This window comes from Fukomys damarensis, unplaced genomic scaffold (assembly GCF_012274545.1).
Source record: "Fukomys damarensis isolate Sample0158 unplaced genomic scaffold, DMR_v1.0_HiC HiC_scaffold_1, whole genome shotgun sequence".
In the NCBI taxonomy this organism is placed as follows: Eukaryota; Metazoa; Chordata; class Mammalia; order Rodentia; family Bathyergidae; genus Fukomys; species Fukomys damarensis.
This window is the reverse complement of record NW_022900913.1, coordinates 44920931-44939819: the sequence shown is the minus strand read 5'-3', so window position 1 is coordinate 44939819 and position 18889 is coordinate 44920931. Positions and strand designations below refer to the sequence as shown.

Genomic DNA, 18889 nt, shown 5'->3' with positions numbered 1-18889 from the left:
CTTTGGAGAAACAATTTCACTGAATCAAAGTTAATTGCTCAAAAATAGTGTATAATGAGTGCAATAAAGGTTGTAAACTAGGTCTGGATGATCCAAAGTTTATAGTGGTTTAACTTATAACTAAAAAGCTAATTAGAGGGAAAATACTTTGTCTTCTTGGGTGAGTTTCTTCCTATATTACTCAGAAGAGAACAAAACTTCCCTTTACAATTGCTTATCACGTTGTAGGCAATCCGTTATGCATATTGCATACATGGTCTCATTTAATCCCTCGGGGTAAATATTTTTAAATATTTTTTAAGAATAGACCACTTAGAAAGGTTAAATAACATTCTAAGAACACAGCTAGTCAAGTGGCAATGTTAGTATTCAAAAAGCTAGCACTCAGTTGAATGTAGTGGGAGAAAGCTATAATTCCAGCTACTCAAGACTGAGATAGAAGGGTGGTGAACTTGAGGTTAACCTGGTAATTTAGTAAGGTCCTGTCTCAGGATTTAAGAAGGGCTAGGGCTGTAGCTCAGTGCTAGAGTGCTTGCCCAGCATTTCAGAGGACATTTGTTTAATCCCTAGCTCTTGGGTGAGGGTGGGGGAAGGAAGAAAAAAGTCTTTGAGGCAAATTATCTATTTGATAATTCTATAAGTCTCAATATTGAATGTGATAAAAACTATTCGAATAGACTTTCTAACCACTTAGAAATTGTCTTATGTAATGGTACAGTTTTCCCAGCTAGAATCAAAATATTAAATTTTCTACTTTATTGTAGAATTGATTTGCCATTTCATGTGAATAGTGCAGATGAAATTTACAGAATTCAGGGGTGGCTTAAATGCTACTGAGTTCTAAGATTTTCTTTTCATGACTTTAAAAAATATCCTCTCACAGTCTTATAACAATTAGCTAAACTGGGAGTGGTGCCGCCTACCTTTAATCCCAGCACTCTGGAGGCAGAGGCGGGAGGATTGCTGTGAGTTCGAGACCAGCTTGGGCTGCATAGTGAGTTCCAGGTCAGTCTCAACTACATAGTGAGACCCTGTCTCAAAAAAACAGAAAAAAGTTGGCTAGAGAATATTAGAGAAATATGAAAATGTGTTATGAACATGGCCCTAAGTATGAAGAAAAATAGAACTAATTTTCTTCCTCTCTTCATAGGCATCTATGTGCCTGTAAGAAGCACACGTATTCTGACAATGAATATATCAAGATAAATAATAAAATTAATTTTTTATAATTCACTCATACAAAATAGAAAAAAAACTTGAATTTACCTTTCCTTTTGTAGAACTCATACACAAAGTTCTTAAATTCTAAGATTGCTGGGGAAGTCAGTCAATTGCTACAGCCAAGCTAAACTAAATATATTGGAACAACTTACTTTTAAAATGAATCTAGATTTCAGGCATGGATTTCTGATCTTTTCACCAAATATTGCTCTGTTCATGTGGTTGATATCCAGTTACCTTTCTATGTCTATGTTTCACTTGATATCTTTCTCAGTGAGATATAAATTCATTATACAATGATAAATATTGAGACTTTGATTGATTTCTTGTATTCTTTAAAACTTTTACCTTAGGCCTCTGAGGAAACACTGCATTCTAGTAATGAAGAGGAAGACCCTTTTCGAGGAATGGAGCCCTACCTTGTTCGAAGACTTTCATGCCGCAATATACAGCTTCCTCCCCTTGCCTTCAGACAACTGGAACAGGCTGACTTGAAAAGTGAATCAGAGAACATTCCAAGACCAACCAGCCTCCCCTTGAAGATTCTGCCACTGATTGCTATCACTTCTGCAGACTCCAGTGGGTGAGTCCCTCGGGACATAGTTCCCGTTTTATATTATTCATGCTTATTGTTACCTGTAGTCTTTTGAGTTTTGGTAGCTCCTTGCTTTATCTGAATGAGAGGACAGCCGTCTTTATAGAGTCAAAAAAACAAAAGAGACACAAAAGGATGATTTTTCTAAGGTAACATCTGTGCAGGATGAGACATTTTAGTTAAACTGTTTTGTAAGAAAGTATTCAAAATGTGTTGGTGAATGCTAAAAGACATAAAGGAAAAGGAACTCATGCCTAGAAAATTAATATTAACCATATGTAATTCAATAGAAACATTCTTAAAAATGAAAAATAATGGACAAATTATCATATAGGCACACATATGTAGAAACAGTGGGTGATGTTTAATGATGCAAAATGAATGGGGAATCAAGAATAGTTTATACTATAATTAAAATAAACAGAAATATGCAATTATATTACTGAGTCTAGTAATTTGCCCTTTGTTACGTTGAGATGTTGCTTACCAAAATACTGTTTCAGTTCTCAACATATGGCAATTTTAGTTAGCATTAATATTTATAAAAATATCAATCATAGTGACATCTCCATCATACAACTTCCTCCTTTGCAGAATATGGTTTTTAATGTTTCTCTTGGTGTTCACTAGTGGAGTTTACTCTTTAATTGCAATATCACCAGGTAACAATTATGAAAAAAAAGGTAGCAAGATGCTGTATCTTTAATTTGTTCTTTTGCCCAGCTATATTTTTAAACATCATGGAAAGGACAGAAGATGAAATCAGGGACCAGTAAAAGGATGGACTCTTGAGCATTTGCTAAGATTTACAGGAACAAATCAATTTATGCTACAAATGTGATTCTTTTTTATTCTCTGCCAAGTAAAAGGTGTTTCTAAGGAAGATGCCTTTTCATTTTGCTAAAAGTTGTTAGAAAAGCAGAGCTCAGAAGAAATATGGCCAGTAATTTACCTCTAAGACAATAAATTAAACTTGTTAAAATTGTTACTGACCAATCCAAAAGACCTGTATTATTAATAGATATGAGGAAACTATTAGGGATAAAACAAGACAATAAATTATTACATTGAATTAATGGAAAGAGCAAATATGTGTATTTTAAATGAATGGTATGCACAAAAAGAATCATTCTTTGGTGTATACCTGAAGGAATTAAAGTCAGTATACTGTGGATACACTGAACAGCCATATTTACTGAGGCACAATTTACAAAATCCAAGATATAAAATTAGCCTAGATAACCATCAATGGGTTAATAAAGAAAATATGGTATGTATTCAAAATGGAGTACTCAGTAATAACACAATTATGTAATGTGTAGGGAAATGGATGGAACTGGAGATCATGTTACAGGAAATAAGCCAGACTTGGAAAGTCAAATGTCACATGTTTTCCCTAACATGTAAGATGTAGGGGGAAAAACATATGAAAGCCGAAGGGATGCTACTAGACAAAAGGAATGGAATCTGGAAGAGAAAGGTCAAGGGTGTACGGGATGGTAATAGGAGAATGGACACAATCAAATTATGTTGTACGCATCTGTGAAAATGCCATGAGAACCAGTATTCTTCAAAATAAATATAAACTAATAAAACATATACCAGAAAAATAAAATAGCAAGTTTAAAAAAGAATGTACATATATTAAGTCTCATAAGTCTCATACTACGGTAGGTAGAAATTCCATATCCCAACTTGACCTGAGCATTCTTGGAAAATTACTGTTCCCCTAAAATTATTTTCCTAATCTTTGGAATCAAAATAACTGCTATCCTTCTTTGTAAATGGCACAATTCACAGATTTAAGACATGCCAAATTTCCCTAGTGTTTTAGTGACTTTCCTTATTGGCGAAACACAATACCTGACACCCCTGATTTAAAGATGAAGAGGTTTAATTTGGCTTACGTTTTTAGTTCGTAGTTGGCTGGCTCCAAGGCAGGAAGAAATAATGGAAGGGTCTGGTGGGGGAAAGCTACTTACTTAATGGCAGTCAGGAAGCAGAGGGAAGAGAAGATACCCTTCTATCACATTCCCAGTGACCCACTTCTTCCAACCAGTCCCTGCCTTCTAAATAGCATGTCAGCTAGCACAGTCCAGTCAGCTTACAAAAGCCCACCTATGAGCACTTGGCACTCTTGGGGATCTCTAGATATAATCTGTAGTACCCAGACCACCCACCCCTAGGTTCAACAATCTGCAAGAGAGCTCTCCGAATTCAACCAATACTCATTTTATGGCCATCATTTTTATAGTTAAAGGATTCAAAGCAAAATCAGTAAAGGGAAGGGCATGTGGGAAAAATCTGGAAGAAACCAAAGGGACTTCTGAGAGTCCCTTCTTCAAGTGGGAAGAAATAGAATGCATTTAATTCCCCCCAGTAATGACTTGTAACATGCGTGACATGTTTTCATAGTAATGCCTTCTATGAGGGAAATCTACCAGGAACTCAGTGCCCATGGTTTTAATTGGGAGCTAGTCACTGAGGTACCCTCAGCCTAGCACATACCAAAATTCTGGACTTCCAGGAGGAAAGCAATGGTTCAGCACCACATTGTTTGCAAACAATTTTGACACAGTGAGATGCTCTGATCATTTAGAGTGGTGGCACACTTCTGAAGTCTAAGTTCTCAAAGGCCTGCTAAGGGCCAATCTTTCCCAAAAGGCTTTTTAAAATACAATAGTCAGAGACTCAATTAACTCTTTTCTGCGCGAGGTTCATTTCCACAACTGAGAAAGAAGTTATAAAAAATAATAATAAAAAATAAATAAAAAAGAAGTTATTAAAACAAAATTTAAATAGACTATTTTAAACCCCTATATATTCAATTAAGGTTTGGTGACTAAACATGATTTCTCATTTCAAGATCATGTACATTTAAAAGGAAATGGTGCCGTATACTTAATAATATCTCTATGTAGCTTGATAATATGTATAATTAAAAGCTCAGGTGAAGGTTATGGTTATTAAATTACATTTGAGTGTGTTAGAACAAATAGTCTCACAGTGTCAAGGAACTGCAAGATTCAGAATTGCATCAGAGAACAATTTGGTTGTCTCACAATTTGTATTTCTCTTAATAAAGAACTTCAGGATTAATATAAGCACAATTGTAATAACTATTTACACATCTATTCAATATTATAAAAATTACTTTGTCTTTTATGAAGATGAGACATGAATGAATTTTCTGTGAAAAAAGCAGCCAAGAGATATTATAGACAAGAAAGGGCAATCAACAAGAAACAAAGGCTGAGGATATATTAAAGTAGCTTTGTTACCTTAGGAATCAAAAATAATTTATGAGAAAGGCTGAGTTATATGACATCGAAGTGTGTAATTTTCTGGAATGTCTAATTCTTCAAGAAAGGTAGAGGGTAAGTTCAGAAGTCATGTTTCAGTTTACCAAGAAACCAGATTCCTTCACACTTACTAGAAAGGGCTAGTGGGAAATTTATACTTCAGTTAGTTGCCCATAACCCAGTTCCTATTAATAAAGGTAATTGCACCTTCATGTCCCATTGTGCATGGCTAGTGAGACCTTAGCAATTGCAGCTGTGATGGTAAAGTAGACTTTTCATATCACTGGATTTATTTCTCTTTCCTTCTTCATATCATAGCACTTGGTATTTCTTCTGTTATATCAAATTATGTCTGTTATATCTGCGTAGACCAGATTGCTCTGTTATGTGTCAAGCAAAGAGTCTGGAGCCTGTTCTACCCCTATCGAAGACCATGTTATGTTTCTGGGAGTAATTGAGCCTGGAAACAACTTTGGCCTGCAACAATGAGTATTCTGGAAGACAGCTATTAGTTCTCCATGAATTACCTGGTTCAGGACACTGTGTTCAACAGGGCTTTTAATTATTTACATTTCTATAATTCTACTTTGAGCTTTTATCTAAGCCATGTGAATGTTTTCAAATTATACTTTTTAATGTTTCCCTCCCAGTATGCCTAAACTGTTACGTTGAGTTTGTTGTGATTCAGCAACCTTTGAAAAATTTAAATGAGCATAGCGCAGGATTAAGACCTAAGGTGATGACAGTCTCGAATCCATCCGCTAACTAGTTGTCCATAAAGAGGAAGGTGATTCACACTTCCTGGCTATTTATTGACTCTTCTTGATGTAGGAGGAAAAGTTATTGATGGCTTGCAATGTTATGAACTTGGCAAATAAGTAATCTGGGATGCCATAATTCCTCACAGTTCCCTCCTAGACAATATCCTATCCACTTACTTTTTAAAATCCTTTTCTTAAGGTATAACTTACATGCAGTAAAATATGTAAAAATTAAGTATCCTTCTCAATTAATTTTTATATATTTTTATACTCATATAATCACCACTGTATTTCCTGACTTTTATCAATAAACATTAGCTTTTCCTCTCCTTGAACACAATATAGTTGGGATAAAGTTGTATTCTTTGTGCGTAGCTTCTATTACCAACTTTTTAGTATTTATGCATATTGGTGTGTATGTCATTGGTTTTCTTCTTTTCTGTCATATAATATTCTATATGCCAGTGTACAATAACTTATTTATCCATACTGTCCTTTTGACCAATACACATTTGAGTTGTTTCTAGTTTGGGAATATTATTAATAAAGCTGCTGTGTATTCCTTATATAAGCCTTTTCATGAAAAAATATATGTTTACAAATTTTTCTAGGGTGTATTCCTAAGAACTGAATTTCTGAGTCATAGGAAAAATTCTTATAACTGCCCAACAATTTTTCAAAGCAAGGTACAATTTTATTCTCCTACTAGTAATGTATGAAAGTTAGTTTTTCTATCTCCTAAGCTGTTAGGTTGAATTTGTTGTGGTTCAATAACAGTTGATGTTTTTGCTTATTCTGTTAAATGTGTAGTGGTATCTTACTGTGGTTTAATTCATTATATATTTGAGACATACAACTTTTGGTATATAGATGTATTATAAAGTAAATATTTTCTCCCAGAGAGTGACTTGCACTCTATTTTTTTAATGTCGTGGTAACCCTAAGGTCTCTGAATTGTGCTGTGTCCGTGTGTGTGTGTGAGCACAAGCACATGCATGCACGCATGTGTGTATAGGAGCTCTGAGGAAAAAATATCACTGAGAAATAATGAAGGAAATAATAAGAGATGTGGTGAGGCAATAGAAATAGAGGCAAATAAAGGGAAAAAAACAGCGAGAAGGAAGAGATTGAAGTAGTTAAATGTGCAGATAGAAAAAGAGATGAAAGGCAGAAAATGAGCCCAATTTAATTGGGGAAAAGCAGATAACAAATATGACAATGAAATCCAGGACACTTTTCCCTGGAGGCAAGGACAATTAGTCCTTTAGTTACTGGATAATAGGAAATAGGACATCCAGGCATGAAAGGGACAGGCCAAGAAATGCAGAGAATGAATTGACCAGATACTTGTGCTGGCAATGGCAGGGCAGTAAGTAGTCAAAAGGAGGGGCTAGAGGCATAGATGATGTGAAACTGAGTCTTGCTTTACCCAGCACTAGCCATGTCACTTTGGAAAGTTACTTAAGCACTCCCAAGTTTCTAATTTTACAAGGGCAAAAGTAGCACTAATGAAGGTGCCTGCCTCATGAGTTTTTTATAAAGACAAAAACATCCAGGGCCAGCGATTTAGCTCGTGGTTCGGTGGCCTGCCTTGCAAGAGCAAGGACCAGAGTTCAATCCCTGGTACCAAAAAAAAAAAAACAAACAACAACAACAACAAAAACCCAAAAACATCCAGGGCTATTTCTGTTACATTATAAGTGTTTAATATACAATAACAGCAGATACTACTACTACTTTTATGTTGGAAAATAGTAGAACAAATTATATTTATTAATGTTGCTTGTTTCTTTTGTAACTGGCTTCAAAAATACTTTACAAATAACTCTGGGTAGATGTTCTAGCACATGTGGGAATTAGTCAGAAATGTGTTTGTGATGCAGAAAATCATGCTAGTGTGAGCTTGTGACATTTGCATCATGAAGTCTTTATCTCACACTTGGCATCCGTTCACACGTGTCCTGCTTTTATGCACTGTTCAATTATGTCCCGGACGACCACGGAGGTCCTCCTTACTTCCATATAACTTCCCAAAGTAAGTGCTTGCTCACTTCCTGCCCAGAATCACCAGAATCAGGAGCTTCATCCGGCCCCAGTTCAGGCCCTTATGCTTTCTGAATGACCCATGCATCCCCAGATCCTCTTGGGAGGGTTTAGCTTGTCACACAGATGGTAGTCACTCCCCATATAGGAGACGTAGCGTGGAAGAAGAGGGAGGGGAGGCCGACTAAATCACTCCGGTTATGCATCAACTATAATAAAAGGAGAGTCAGGCAGAATGTTGTTCCCTTGTGACAGGATGACACAGCTCTGGATGGATGTGTATGCAGAGGTATGTGTGGGTGGAGGATATTACAAGCACTTTCTCATCACTGGTGTCCTATTACCTGTCTGGTGAAGTACACTGGGTGCATTTAAATCCCTATGTACTATTAAAAAAAAGAAAATCAAAAGAATTCAAAGGAACAAACGATCACTCTTGGGGATCGAATCAACTGCTGAACAGAGGGGAAAGATAATTTAGCCATAGAGCGCTTCATTGTGTAAGGATCCTCCAGAAGTATTGCATTGAGCCATGAGCTGTTCACAGAGGGGTTGGGCCCAGATGCTAGGTAGACACTAGATTCTTTGATCAACAACTCATCACCTAGTCTTCTTGAGTACAAACTGTACATTAGAGTGAACATAAAACAAAACACAATTCAAAATATTTTATCACTGAATTGAAATGCAAACAAAATAAAACTGAGAAAAACAGAAGCCTGGTTAAAGCAGACATATGTGATGTTTCAAAAAAATTTTTTTGAGAAGGTATTGTTAGTAGGAATTTCATATTTGAGATATTTTGGTTATAAGTATGTATGGAGCTGGGGGGCTGCATTTCAGTCTCCCTACAGAGCCTGCATGTTAATATTGGATATCTCTGACTCCATCAAGAACACACAGATGATTCAGGACAGGGTCTGCATCTCATGATCCTTAAATTAACCATATCCAAAGCGTCTCTTTTATCAGGTGAAGTAAAATTCTCAGGTTTATTAAGACATAGACATCTTTGAGGTTCGTTTCTTTTTATTTGCTGAGTAGTATTTCGTTGTACAAGTTTAGCTCAATTTGTTTGTCCATTTGCTTGTCTGTAGATGGATGTTCACATCAGTTATGGTGTTGGCTTATTTTGAATAAGCTTTTAAAATCTCACTTTGGAAAGTATAGGAAACATGGGATGGGAGAAATTGGAGCTATGATTTAGGTGCTCATTGTGATATGCTGGATAAGAAGCAAATGGTGATGCTGAAGTCTGAGACTAGTGCTACAGCCGGAAAGATAGAAGAAATGAATTGAAGAAAGATTTTATAAGTAGATACAATGGGACTGGTTAACTAACTTAATTTTATGACATAAAATAACTTATATTAAATGTATTTGTGAAAAGTATAACTCAAAAACTTATAAATAACTGGTCACCTAAGGTAAATTCAAAGTCTACAATTTTGTTGCCCTGCAGTCATTCTGATTTTTAGTTTATTTGGGTGGTAGGAAATTTAAAATATGACTTAAAGAAAACAATTTTTTCAATATTCATCTACAGTTAACATTTTAGTACCGTTGTGTATAGATAACTATGTCATGACATTAATCTCAACAAATGCTTTTTGATTGTGAGTGTAGAGGTAGATATATTTCATCCCAGGCCACCAATAATTAATTTTATTGATTAACTTTGTTAGCTATTTGTTAATTTAAATTGCTTTTCTCAATTCATTTAAAAATGGTGAACAGTCACACTCTAATAATTTAAACTACTTCTTCTTAGGAGACAGGATAAATGCTAATGAACTTTCTTCTTCCGTAGTCTCTCTCTCTTGCTGTCTCTCTCTCTCTCCCTCCCTCCCTCTCCCTCTTTTCTTTCTTTTCATCCTCCCCCTTCTTTCCCTCATTCATAAACTGCTATACCAGGCTATTTCTTATCAATGATTTCTTTACTCATCCATTCCTATGAAGACTTCAAAAAATGGTATAGATATTTATGTGTGGTAATAGCATTGTTTTACCTTTTAGGCTTTTTGAAAAATTGCTTGAGGCTTTTTTCTCCCTTTCATCAGTTAAAATGTTCTCTTTATAATTACCATGGACTTTTACTTCTGATTAAGTTTCTCTGCATGTAATTTCCAAATTTTTCAGGCAGCGCTATGCATTTGGTATACCTCTTGCAAACAACAAAAAAAATAAACATATGAAAAAAGAAAGCACAGTACTAACTGTAAACATCCCCTAATCTAGGTAGGCGTGGTGTGCATGCCTGTAATCCCAGCACTTGGGGGCCTGAGGCAGGAGGATTGCCATGAGCTTGAGGCCTGCCTGGGCTACATAGTGAGTTCATGGCCAGCCTGAACTACATCGTGAGAAGCTGTCTCAAAAAAAAAAAAAAAAAAAAAAAAATCCCCTAATCTTGTTCCCATCTAAAAGTTCTTATTCACTAGAGCATTTATTCTTATCAACCACTCCTAACTATACCAATTCTTTAGTTTTTCATTTTCTTAAAATTTAGGAAATGTATTAATGTATCAAATTGTAAATGTATAAACACAGAGTATATGTGTGTTTTTTATATATTTTGATTGGATATATGCATATTGGGTGTGTGTTTATTTTTATAACCTGTTTGTCCATACATTACTCTGTTTATTTGTTTTATTATCCAATAGTTTTATTTTACCACCATCTTGTCACTTAGTATCAGAATAGTGATAAAACAGTATTTTCCCTTTTCATGACACATTAACTTTTACTTCTTTCTAAAATAATATTAAGAGCAACCACTTACAGATCAATGCTCAAAAGACTTTTTCATAGTGCTTCAACATGCACTATCCCAAGTGACCTTTGCACAGAAGGGTTTTAAGATGAATAGATGTAGGATTGTTTTTTTTTTCCTCATTGAGTTTATTAGTACTTTTTAAGTATACAGTAAAGATGTGGTTTTTCTATAAAATGGAGTACTCCTCAGCCATAAAGAATAAGAAAATAGAGTCATTCATAGGAAAATGGATGCATATTGAGGCCATACTCTTAAGTGAAATAAATAGACACACATGCGTAAATACCAAATTGTTTCCTGGTGTGAAAAACTAAAAGTATAAATAAGATCCAAATGGTATAATTGACAATGTGAAATAGGAAGAAAAAGGCTAAGGGTGTAGGAGAAGTGGGAAGGGTGGGGGAAAGGAAATAAGGGGAAAGAAAAAAATATGAGAAAATGAAAACATAGAAACAAAGTTTTTCTAAATAGGGTGGGGTGGAGAGCGTGAAGGGAGGGCAAGCATATGGGGAATAAATGAGAACTAAGACCTGCCATGTAAAGGTACAAGATCCCAATGATGAATTAACTGTACTGTATACCTTAAAAGTACCATAAAACTAAATGATAAAAAAAAAATTGGATATGTGCTCAAGTTTTAAGAGATAACCGATAAATTCATATGAACATTATCTAAAAAAAAATCTATACCCTGCTAATAAAAGCTTTCTAAGGTTGAAAACAGAACTCATAATTGTGACTATGAAAGATTCATTAGAAATAGTATTCTTGGGGCCAGGGATGCAGCTCTGTAGCACCATAGTTTGATTCCTGGTACCCCCAAAATAAAATAAAATAAACAAACAAACAAATAAGTAAATGTGTTCTTGAGCTAGATGTGGGTTTTTAAATAAGCACTACTAAGCAATCAACAAACAATACTTTCAATAATCTTAAAGATATGTGCAATATAAAAGAAACTGGATTCTTTTGTCTTTGATTCATTTAAATGAAATGTATTATACATTTTGTTTAAATTTCACAAGAAAAAACATTATGAGTATTTGGTTTTACAACATTGATTCTGATTTAATTAAATTTATGCTTATTTTATCTTTAAAATTTATGATTTTTTAAAGATTAAGATTAGACTCAAAAGAGTCATGGAGTACTCTATGATATATTGATAAATAGCATTTTATTTCCCAAATAAGTAGCAATTCTTAAACCTAATCTAAAATAAACTGTGAAAAGGGGCTATTTTTCCTCATGCATCATATAATCTCTGTAGTTTTGCATTATCTGCCATATCTTCAGTGTACAAAATAATTAGGTATTTATCAAACTTAATTCCTTTTTCTAGCTGTAACTCCTTCTCATTCTATACTTCTCCCTGGCATCTCCATGCACGATTTACCGGATGAAGCAGTGTACAGTACTGCCATACCTCTGTCTATATCTGTGTTCTCATAATAGCTTGTAACACTGGATGACTTTATTTTATATGTCAAAGTTTTCCATTTCACCAGACTGCCATATTCTTATCAACACTAGAATGGTGATTTATGCTTTAATGACATCAGAGCACCTGGTCTCTAATTTCAAAACTTTCTTGTACCAACTGGAGTTGTTTTAGTAGTATAGATTGCTTGGGGATTTCAGTTTCTAACAGTGAGCCCAGTGAAACATTTATTTTACAATGAAAAGTGATAGGGCCCATTAATATGTCAAGTACAGGGCAGAACTGAGAAAAGCACTTTCCCTTAATTGTTTCCATCATGGAAGAATTGTTCAGATCATCAGATAGTAGCTGCTTCACCACAAACAATACCTTGCTTGAACTGTTAATAGAGGTTAAAATTCTATCTCTGAAGTCTAAAAACTATGCTCTTCCATCTTATAATATTCTGTTTATGAAAAATGCAAGCAAAACATTTCTTGCTGAATATATACTAATATGTGTTAATAAGTGTATATACTAAACTTAGTGCATCTCTCTGAGAACTCCAAAGTGCATCACTGTGAGAACTCCAAATAAAAATATGTTTAATTAAAGTTCAAGAAAGGATGAAGTTATCAGACACACACACACACACACACACACACACACACACTCACTACCAAAGGGCCACAGCTGGGCACAAAAGCATGGGCCAGTAACTTCAGCTACTCACCGGGGCTGAGGTGAAAGGATCACAGGTTCAAGGCCAGCCTAGACAACATGGCAATACTCCTATCTCAAAAACAAGAGATAACATAAAGGGCAAAAAATTCTTTTAAGAAAACTATATGTAGGAAAGGTACTACAGGAAAAATACATGACCTCTTGTGTTGAATGCACCTTGATCCCTGAAATTTTCAGCTAGTCATAATTCTAACATGATAATTTCTACATCATATATCAAATATATGTATTTCTCTGATTTATTAAGAAAATTTCCTTTACTGGAAAGGAAGTGAATTGTCAGGTGGTTTTAGACATTCCAAATCTGTGGAATTCAATAAAAATGCCATCTATTCCAGATATTTGATAGCATTTTTGCCACATAGCTGGGTGATGCATTTTGTTTATTTTATAGGTAACATCATATACACTGAAGTTGATGGCTCTGATGTAGGGAAAGATGAGCCCTTTGTCTATATTTTCAGACAAGCTTTATCATAATGTGTTGCCTTTCACCATAATGTGATTCCTAAAGAGTTAATTTATATGTTAAATATCATAAACACACGCCCCCCCACACTGCTGTGTGGAATCTATATATAGAAATAAAATACTTACAACACATAAATAATTTGCCATACATAAATAAGGTTTAGGATAGAGAGTTTACACTATATAAATAAATTTCTTGATGTTCTAGAACTTTCCCATCCATGTTTTAGTCATGTGTTTCAGGGGTGAACTCCCTCTTTGTTTCTCCACTATCCTCTTTACTCCACACTCTACTGCCCCTGTTAACACATAATTGTGGCTTTCTTATCTCTCTAACATTTAATTCAGACTGTCTTTCTTATAGCCCATAGGCTACAAAATGTGCAAGTAATCCTGGTAAATATATTTACAAGCTCCATCGTGTATTAGTCTTGTATTAATATGTTCAGTTTACATTCATGCAGCAAATAGTGTCTGTTATTTATTATATACTGAGATGATTAGAAACAGAAGATTCAACAAGACAAACATAGCTTCTCCCTTCATAGAGTATTACATTGAGTAGGGCACACACAGGAAAACAGATGATGACAATCTTGTTTGTTATATCTGATATGTAAATAAGATTTAGTACCTATAAAAGAGTAGGGTATCATAGGGGAGCAAACTAACCTAGGATTTCGAGGAACTGAAACCTAAGCTTATTCCTGAAAGAGAGTGGTACAGGCAGAGGGAACAGCAGGGATAAAGTCCAGGGTTGAGATTGAGCAGAGTCTGCATCTAGAAATAAAAATTATTAAAGCATAGCAGCACCAGTAGGTGATTTAGAAGGTACAATTGTCAATAGTTACTAGCTTTTTGTGTGCTCAAGCTGTGAAACCTTGGGATATCTTCCAATAGTGCTAAGGAGTGATATTATAAGCACTGAGAAGGTGAAGAGTAGGGTTGATCCAAAATTTGAATGTAGATGTAATTCAAGGAAAACTGGTCAAGAAATTCGAAGCTATTTACAAACGAGTGGAAGCTGGGATAGCCAGTCGTAAGCAAGGTACATATGGACATGAAGGACCATAAGAAAGCACTGATATAAGAGTGTTCAAAGTAATCTGGAAGTCTCCATGATACGCAACAGGCAAAACTAGAAAACTAAGCAAGGAGAAAAAAATAGAAGGGTATATTTGAAGTCTACAATGCTTGGACCTTAATATGTAAGTCCTAGAGATAATTTACAGTGTTTTCAAGATGTAAGAGATGCTCAAGAAGAGGATGACTTCAGTAGAAAAGAAGTCGCCATGGAACCGAGATTCGGGCCTCAGGTGCTTCCTCACATAAACACTGTAAGTCACTCAGAAGAGCAGCAGGACTCGAGGTGTCAAAATGCTAAAAGCATGGGCAGTTTTCAATGAGTGAAATGCAAGAGTGAGGGAGACTGGCAGAAGCCCGAGATGAAGAAGTGATTAGGAAGATATCAAGTGAGAGGTTTTCACAAGAGGGTGACAAAGTAATGCTCAGTAAGTCGGTGTGAGACATCAGGAAAGTACACATCACTTCCCTTCATGGAAAACCAAAGCAGCCTGCCCTCAATGCATTACATTCTGCCCACAAACTGGGCCAAAAGCCCAGTTTGAAAGAAATTAGGATGTGAGATGACTGTTAGCAAAGGGGGAATCCCAGAGGACCTCACTGAGTGACTGGAGAAGAACAGAAAGGGAATTTAGACAGGGGTGACAAATCATAGAGCAAAATGGAGATGAGAAATTGAAAGAACCCCTCCACACACTCACAGAGCCCATCTTCCCCAAATAGTTCTCTGAAATACGAGTGTAAGAGCAGAATTAGATACATTTTAAAAAATCGGTCCAGTTGTTCTGGCAGATGCTCATTCAGGTGAGGAGGGAGGACTTTACCATAGCTAGAAATTCTGTTAAAAACTCTATGGATGTCATCCTAATCCAAGTAAGTGGGTCTGCAATGGTACTAGTTCCTGATACTTTCCACATTGGTTGGAGACAGCAGCAGCTTTTGGTGTCTGGAGACTTGTATTTTCCAAGTTACTCAGTTGCTTCCAAGATTTATTATAGGCCAAAGAATGTGGAGAAGGATTGATATTTATAAGGTGTGACATCATTTTCAGAGTATTATTTTATTTTAGTATATGTGCTGCCGGGAGCACTAGTATTATTTTATTTTAAACAATTTTCATATCTAACTCCAGTTATTTTACCAGTTTTCATAAAAACTTCGCTGTTCTGAGTATTCCTTAGAGAATTCGGTTTCTTAGAAATGATCTCTGACTGAAACACGACTGTTTCTTTAAACACTCTTAAATGCTATTTTTGGATTCAAACATTATTCCAGTTTACCCTGATGCCCATTTTAGCAGTAAAATCAAGAATAAAATTGAATCCTAGCTGCACAACTTCTATTTGTAGAAAATATCCTTTGGTAAATTGGGTCATGAGTGTGACCTTGGTAAAACAAGAGAGGCAAGTGCATATGGTTTCTCCCTTATCTTAGATATGACAGATTATTTGCAGGCTTTAATTTACAGCAACCAGCAATTGACCAGTTTTCATTTACAACTATTTGATAGAATTATATGGTGGAGATAAGGACTAAAAACCTAGATATAATACTTATGGCAGTATAATTGTCTTATTCTGGCCTCTTCTGTGACCTCATCAGGAACAGTTTTAAATTTATTTTTATTTTTTTACTTTTTGTTTTGTTTTGTTTTTTGTTGTTACTGGGGATTGAACTCAGGACCTTGCACTTGCAAGGCAGGTAGCAGAACCACTGAGCTAAATTCCTGGCCTAGTTTTAAATTTATTTTAAGCCATAGACCCTGAGATAGCATTTATGACTGGAATTTAGCAACTGTAGAGTATATCATGCTTTTCTTTGCAAGAGGTATTAATTATGCTCCACAGAGATCTAAGCAGAGAAGGCTATATATTTTTCTTAAGAAGAAATATGAAGGTTAATTGATTCTAGAAGGTTACTACTGCAAATAAAGACCAGATCTCACATTTTCTTGTTGTGATTTGTAAGATGTGGTATTTTCTGTCCAACATCCACTGAAAAAACTTAGAGAAGAACAAATAATTTTAAGTTAATTATTTCTGTGAAACTTCACTATATAAAAACATCATTTGCTGCTGGCAAAACAATGAATGGATGATCGTGAAGATTAACATTTATGAAACATTATACAGTCATTAAGATATCATTAGGATGACTTTATAGCAACTTGGAAGTATTTACAATTTATTTGGAGAAAGAAAAATACATATGTGTATCCACTCTAAAGTTATAGTACTATAAAATATGTGCCTTCATGTTGCTAAGAAATGAAAGTACTGTGAAAATAATTTTACTTCTTGGAATAATAGTATTGCCATTATTTTTCTCTCAATTTGAATTCTATTGATAAAAATACATGTTTACCCAAGGAACAAATTAAATGAATGATTTATTTGCAGTTATTTTCAGCAAAGCTTCTACTGAGACTTAGTACTATACATAACAGACATTGTTTGAGGACCTAGGAGTATTTTGAGTAAATAAGAATAAAACTCGCAACATTTTATGGTTCAAATGCAATGTAATAGGAAATTTTAGCAGTTATGTGGTGGGTAGGATACTTGGGTATTTTTATAATTCTGCACAATTTTATGTAGCATTCTTTTGTTAGCAACCAATTTCTCATAATAAGTCTCCAGCAGAACCCAACAATGAAGCAAAACTAAGAATCAGTCTCACTGAGATAAGAGAGAACACCAACTTTAAACTTAGCGGTATTTCAGAAAGGTGAAGTAAAGAAAGATTATTTATAGAATTTTAGATCCAGATCTGCTGGGTGGAAAAAGTGGTTGCAACTATGAAGAATTTTGGGCCTAGTAGCTTTGGAGTAGTGGTATTTTGAAGTGGAATGAGCCTCTCAAAGTAAGTCTTGATGATCAAACTGTTAGACTTGATACAATGAGCCATTTTAGTCCATTTACAGCCTCATTTTTCAGGAGCAAGCACTTCTTGGAGCAAGTGCCTAAGTTATTTTTGGCTGGTCCCTGGATTGTTCAGCACTGAAGCAGGCACTTAAGCTTTGACCCAAAATTGTTTAGCACTGGAACTGGACAGTCTTTCAGTTACAATTCTCTTCTTGTGCATAAGGCTGGGTTTGGTGCTCACTTAGCCAAGAAGGAAAGTGCTTTGTTCCCTTTTCTTTAAATTAAAATTTAAAACATAAGCTACCATCACCTTGGAAATGTAGGAAACATAGTTCTTGGAATTGTTGCAGGGATGAGAACTCGGGAAGATAAGGTCCTGGGCTGGATGGCTGATTATCCCACTCAGTACTCAATAGTGTTTTGTAGGAATCTCGGGATGGGTCAAAGAGAGATCCCAGCTTTCCACGAGGAAAGATGCAGGACACTAGTGTTCCTTCTCGCATTTAGAATGAGGCTCTTCAACTTCAGGGTCATCAGTCTGAAGTTCCCAGCCAGGATCAACTTGAGAAGGTGGCTCACATACACAGAATCACATGTGCCATTGTCTAGTGGAAAGGTCAGTGGTATGGTCGTGTGCCAGTGTGACCAGGGCAGTACGTGCACATCTGGCAAGCACAGAGTTTTATCTGTTCCTTGCCTTTGCTGAATAAGTCGCAAGTCAATCTTTTCAAGCTCTCTGTCCATTCTAAGTTCTATCTGTATTCTTTTTATGAGTTCCTTTTCTTGTCTTTGTTCATCACCACTGATTCCTGTTGTCTGAAACCCAGAACCCTGGCCCTTGCTTTTATTATGAAACTTTATCACTCTAGAAATTATGAGACAGGAAGTGTACTAGCTTTTTTAGAATTAAATTGGAAAAACAGTATTCAAAGTTAGTAGGGAGGAACCAAAGGGAAAAATTGATTTTCATTTCAGTGCATTCTTTTTACATAAAAGAGTAACAAAAAGGAGAGTACAGAGAAGCCTCTCTTGAGATGTCTCTGGCAGAAATTGTAGAGCTCTCAATAAGAAGATAAGGACAAGGATTCATTGTAATTATTCCCTTTTGATTATTCAAACTGATAGGCTTAAAATGGACTCCTAATGAGAGTACACTTAATTAAGTGCATGAAATTACAAACTGCATGTCTCATCCTTCTGGAGAATCTTCTTCTTCTATAAGTATTATTTTGTTTTAACTTTTCTTTCTTGATCCCTACTCCTCTATTTCTCTCTCATTGTCTCAATCTCTTTCAGAACCTGGCCTTGAAGGAAAATTATCTCTGGTTGCTATTAGTTTACCAAGAATAACCCCTTTGGCTGCTGGAGCACACCTTTGTCTTAACTCTTTTTTAATAATATATTAATCAAAGACATTTCTGATATAAATCACTTGAATACAATTATGAGGAGAAAAATGAGAAACTGCATTAAACTGGACAGGGTAGTGGACACCTGTAATCCCAGATTCTTGGGAGCCTGAAGCAGGTAGATTGCAAATTTGGGACCTGCCTGTGCAAAGTTAGTGACTTAGTGAGATCTTGCCTCAAAATTAAAAAAAAAAAAAAAA

The 18889-nt window shown here is 35.4% G+C and overlaps 1 protein-coding gene across 1 annotated transcript in view; it reads left to right on the top strand.

Annotated features, from left to right (window-relative positions):
• Positions 1–18889, top strand: part of Pde4d (phosphodiesterase 4D) — a 1223725-nt gene that overhangs the window by 272325 nt on the left and 932511 nt on the right. Inside the window, exon 3 of the mRNA XM_010626919.3 lies at positions 1575–1804. Coding sequence (XP_010625221.1) covers positions 1575–1804 — 230 coding nt within the window. The remainder of the gene's footprint in view (positions 1–1574; positions 1805–18889) is intronic.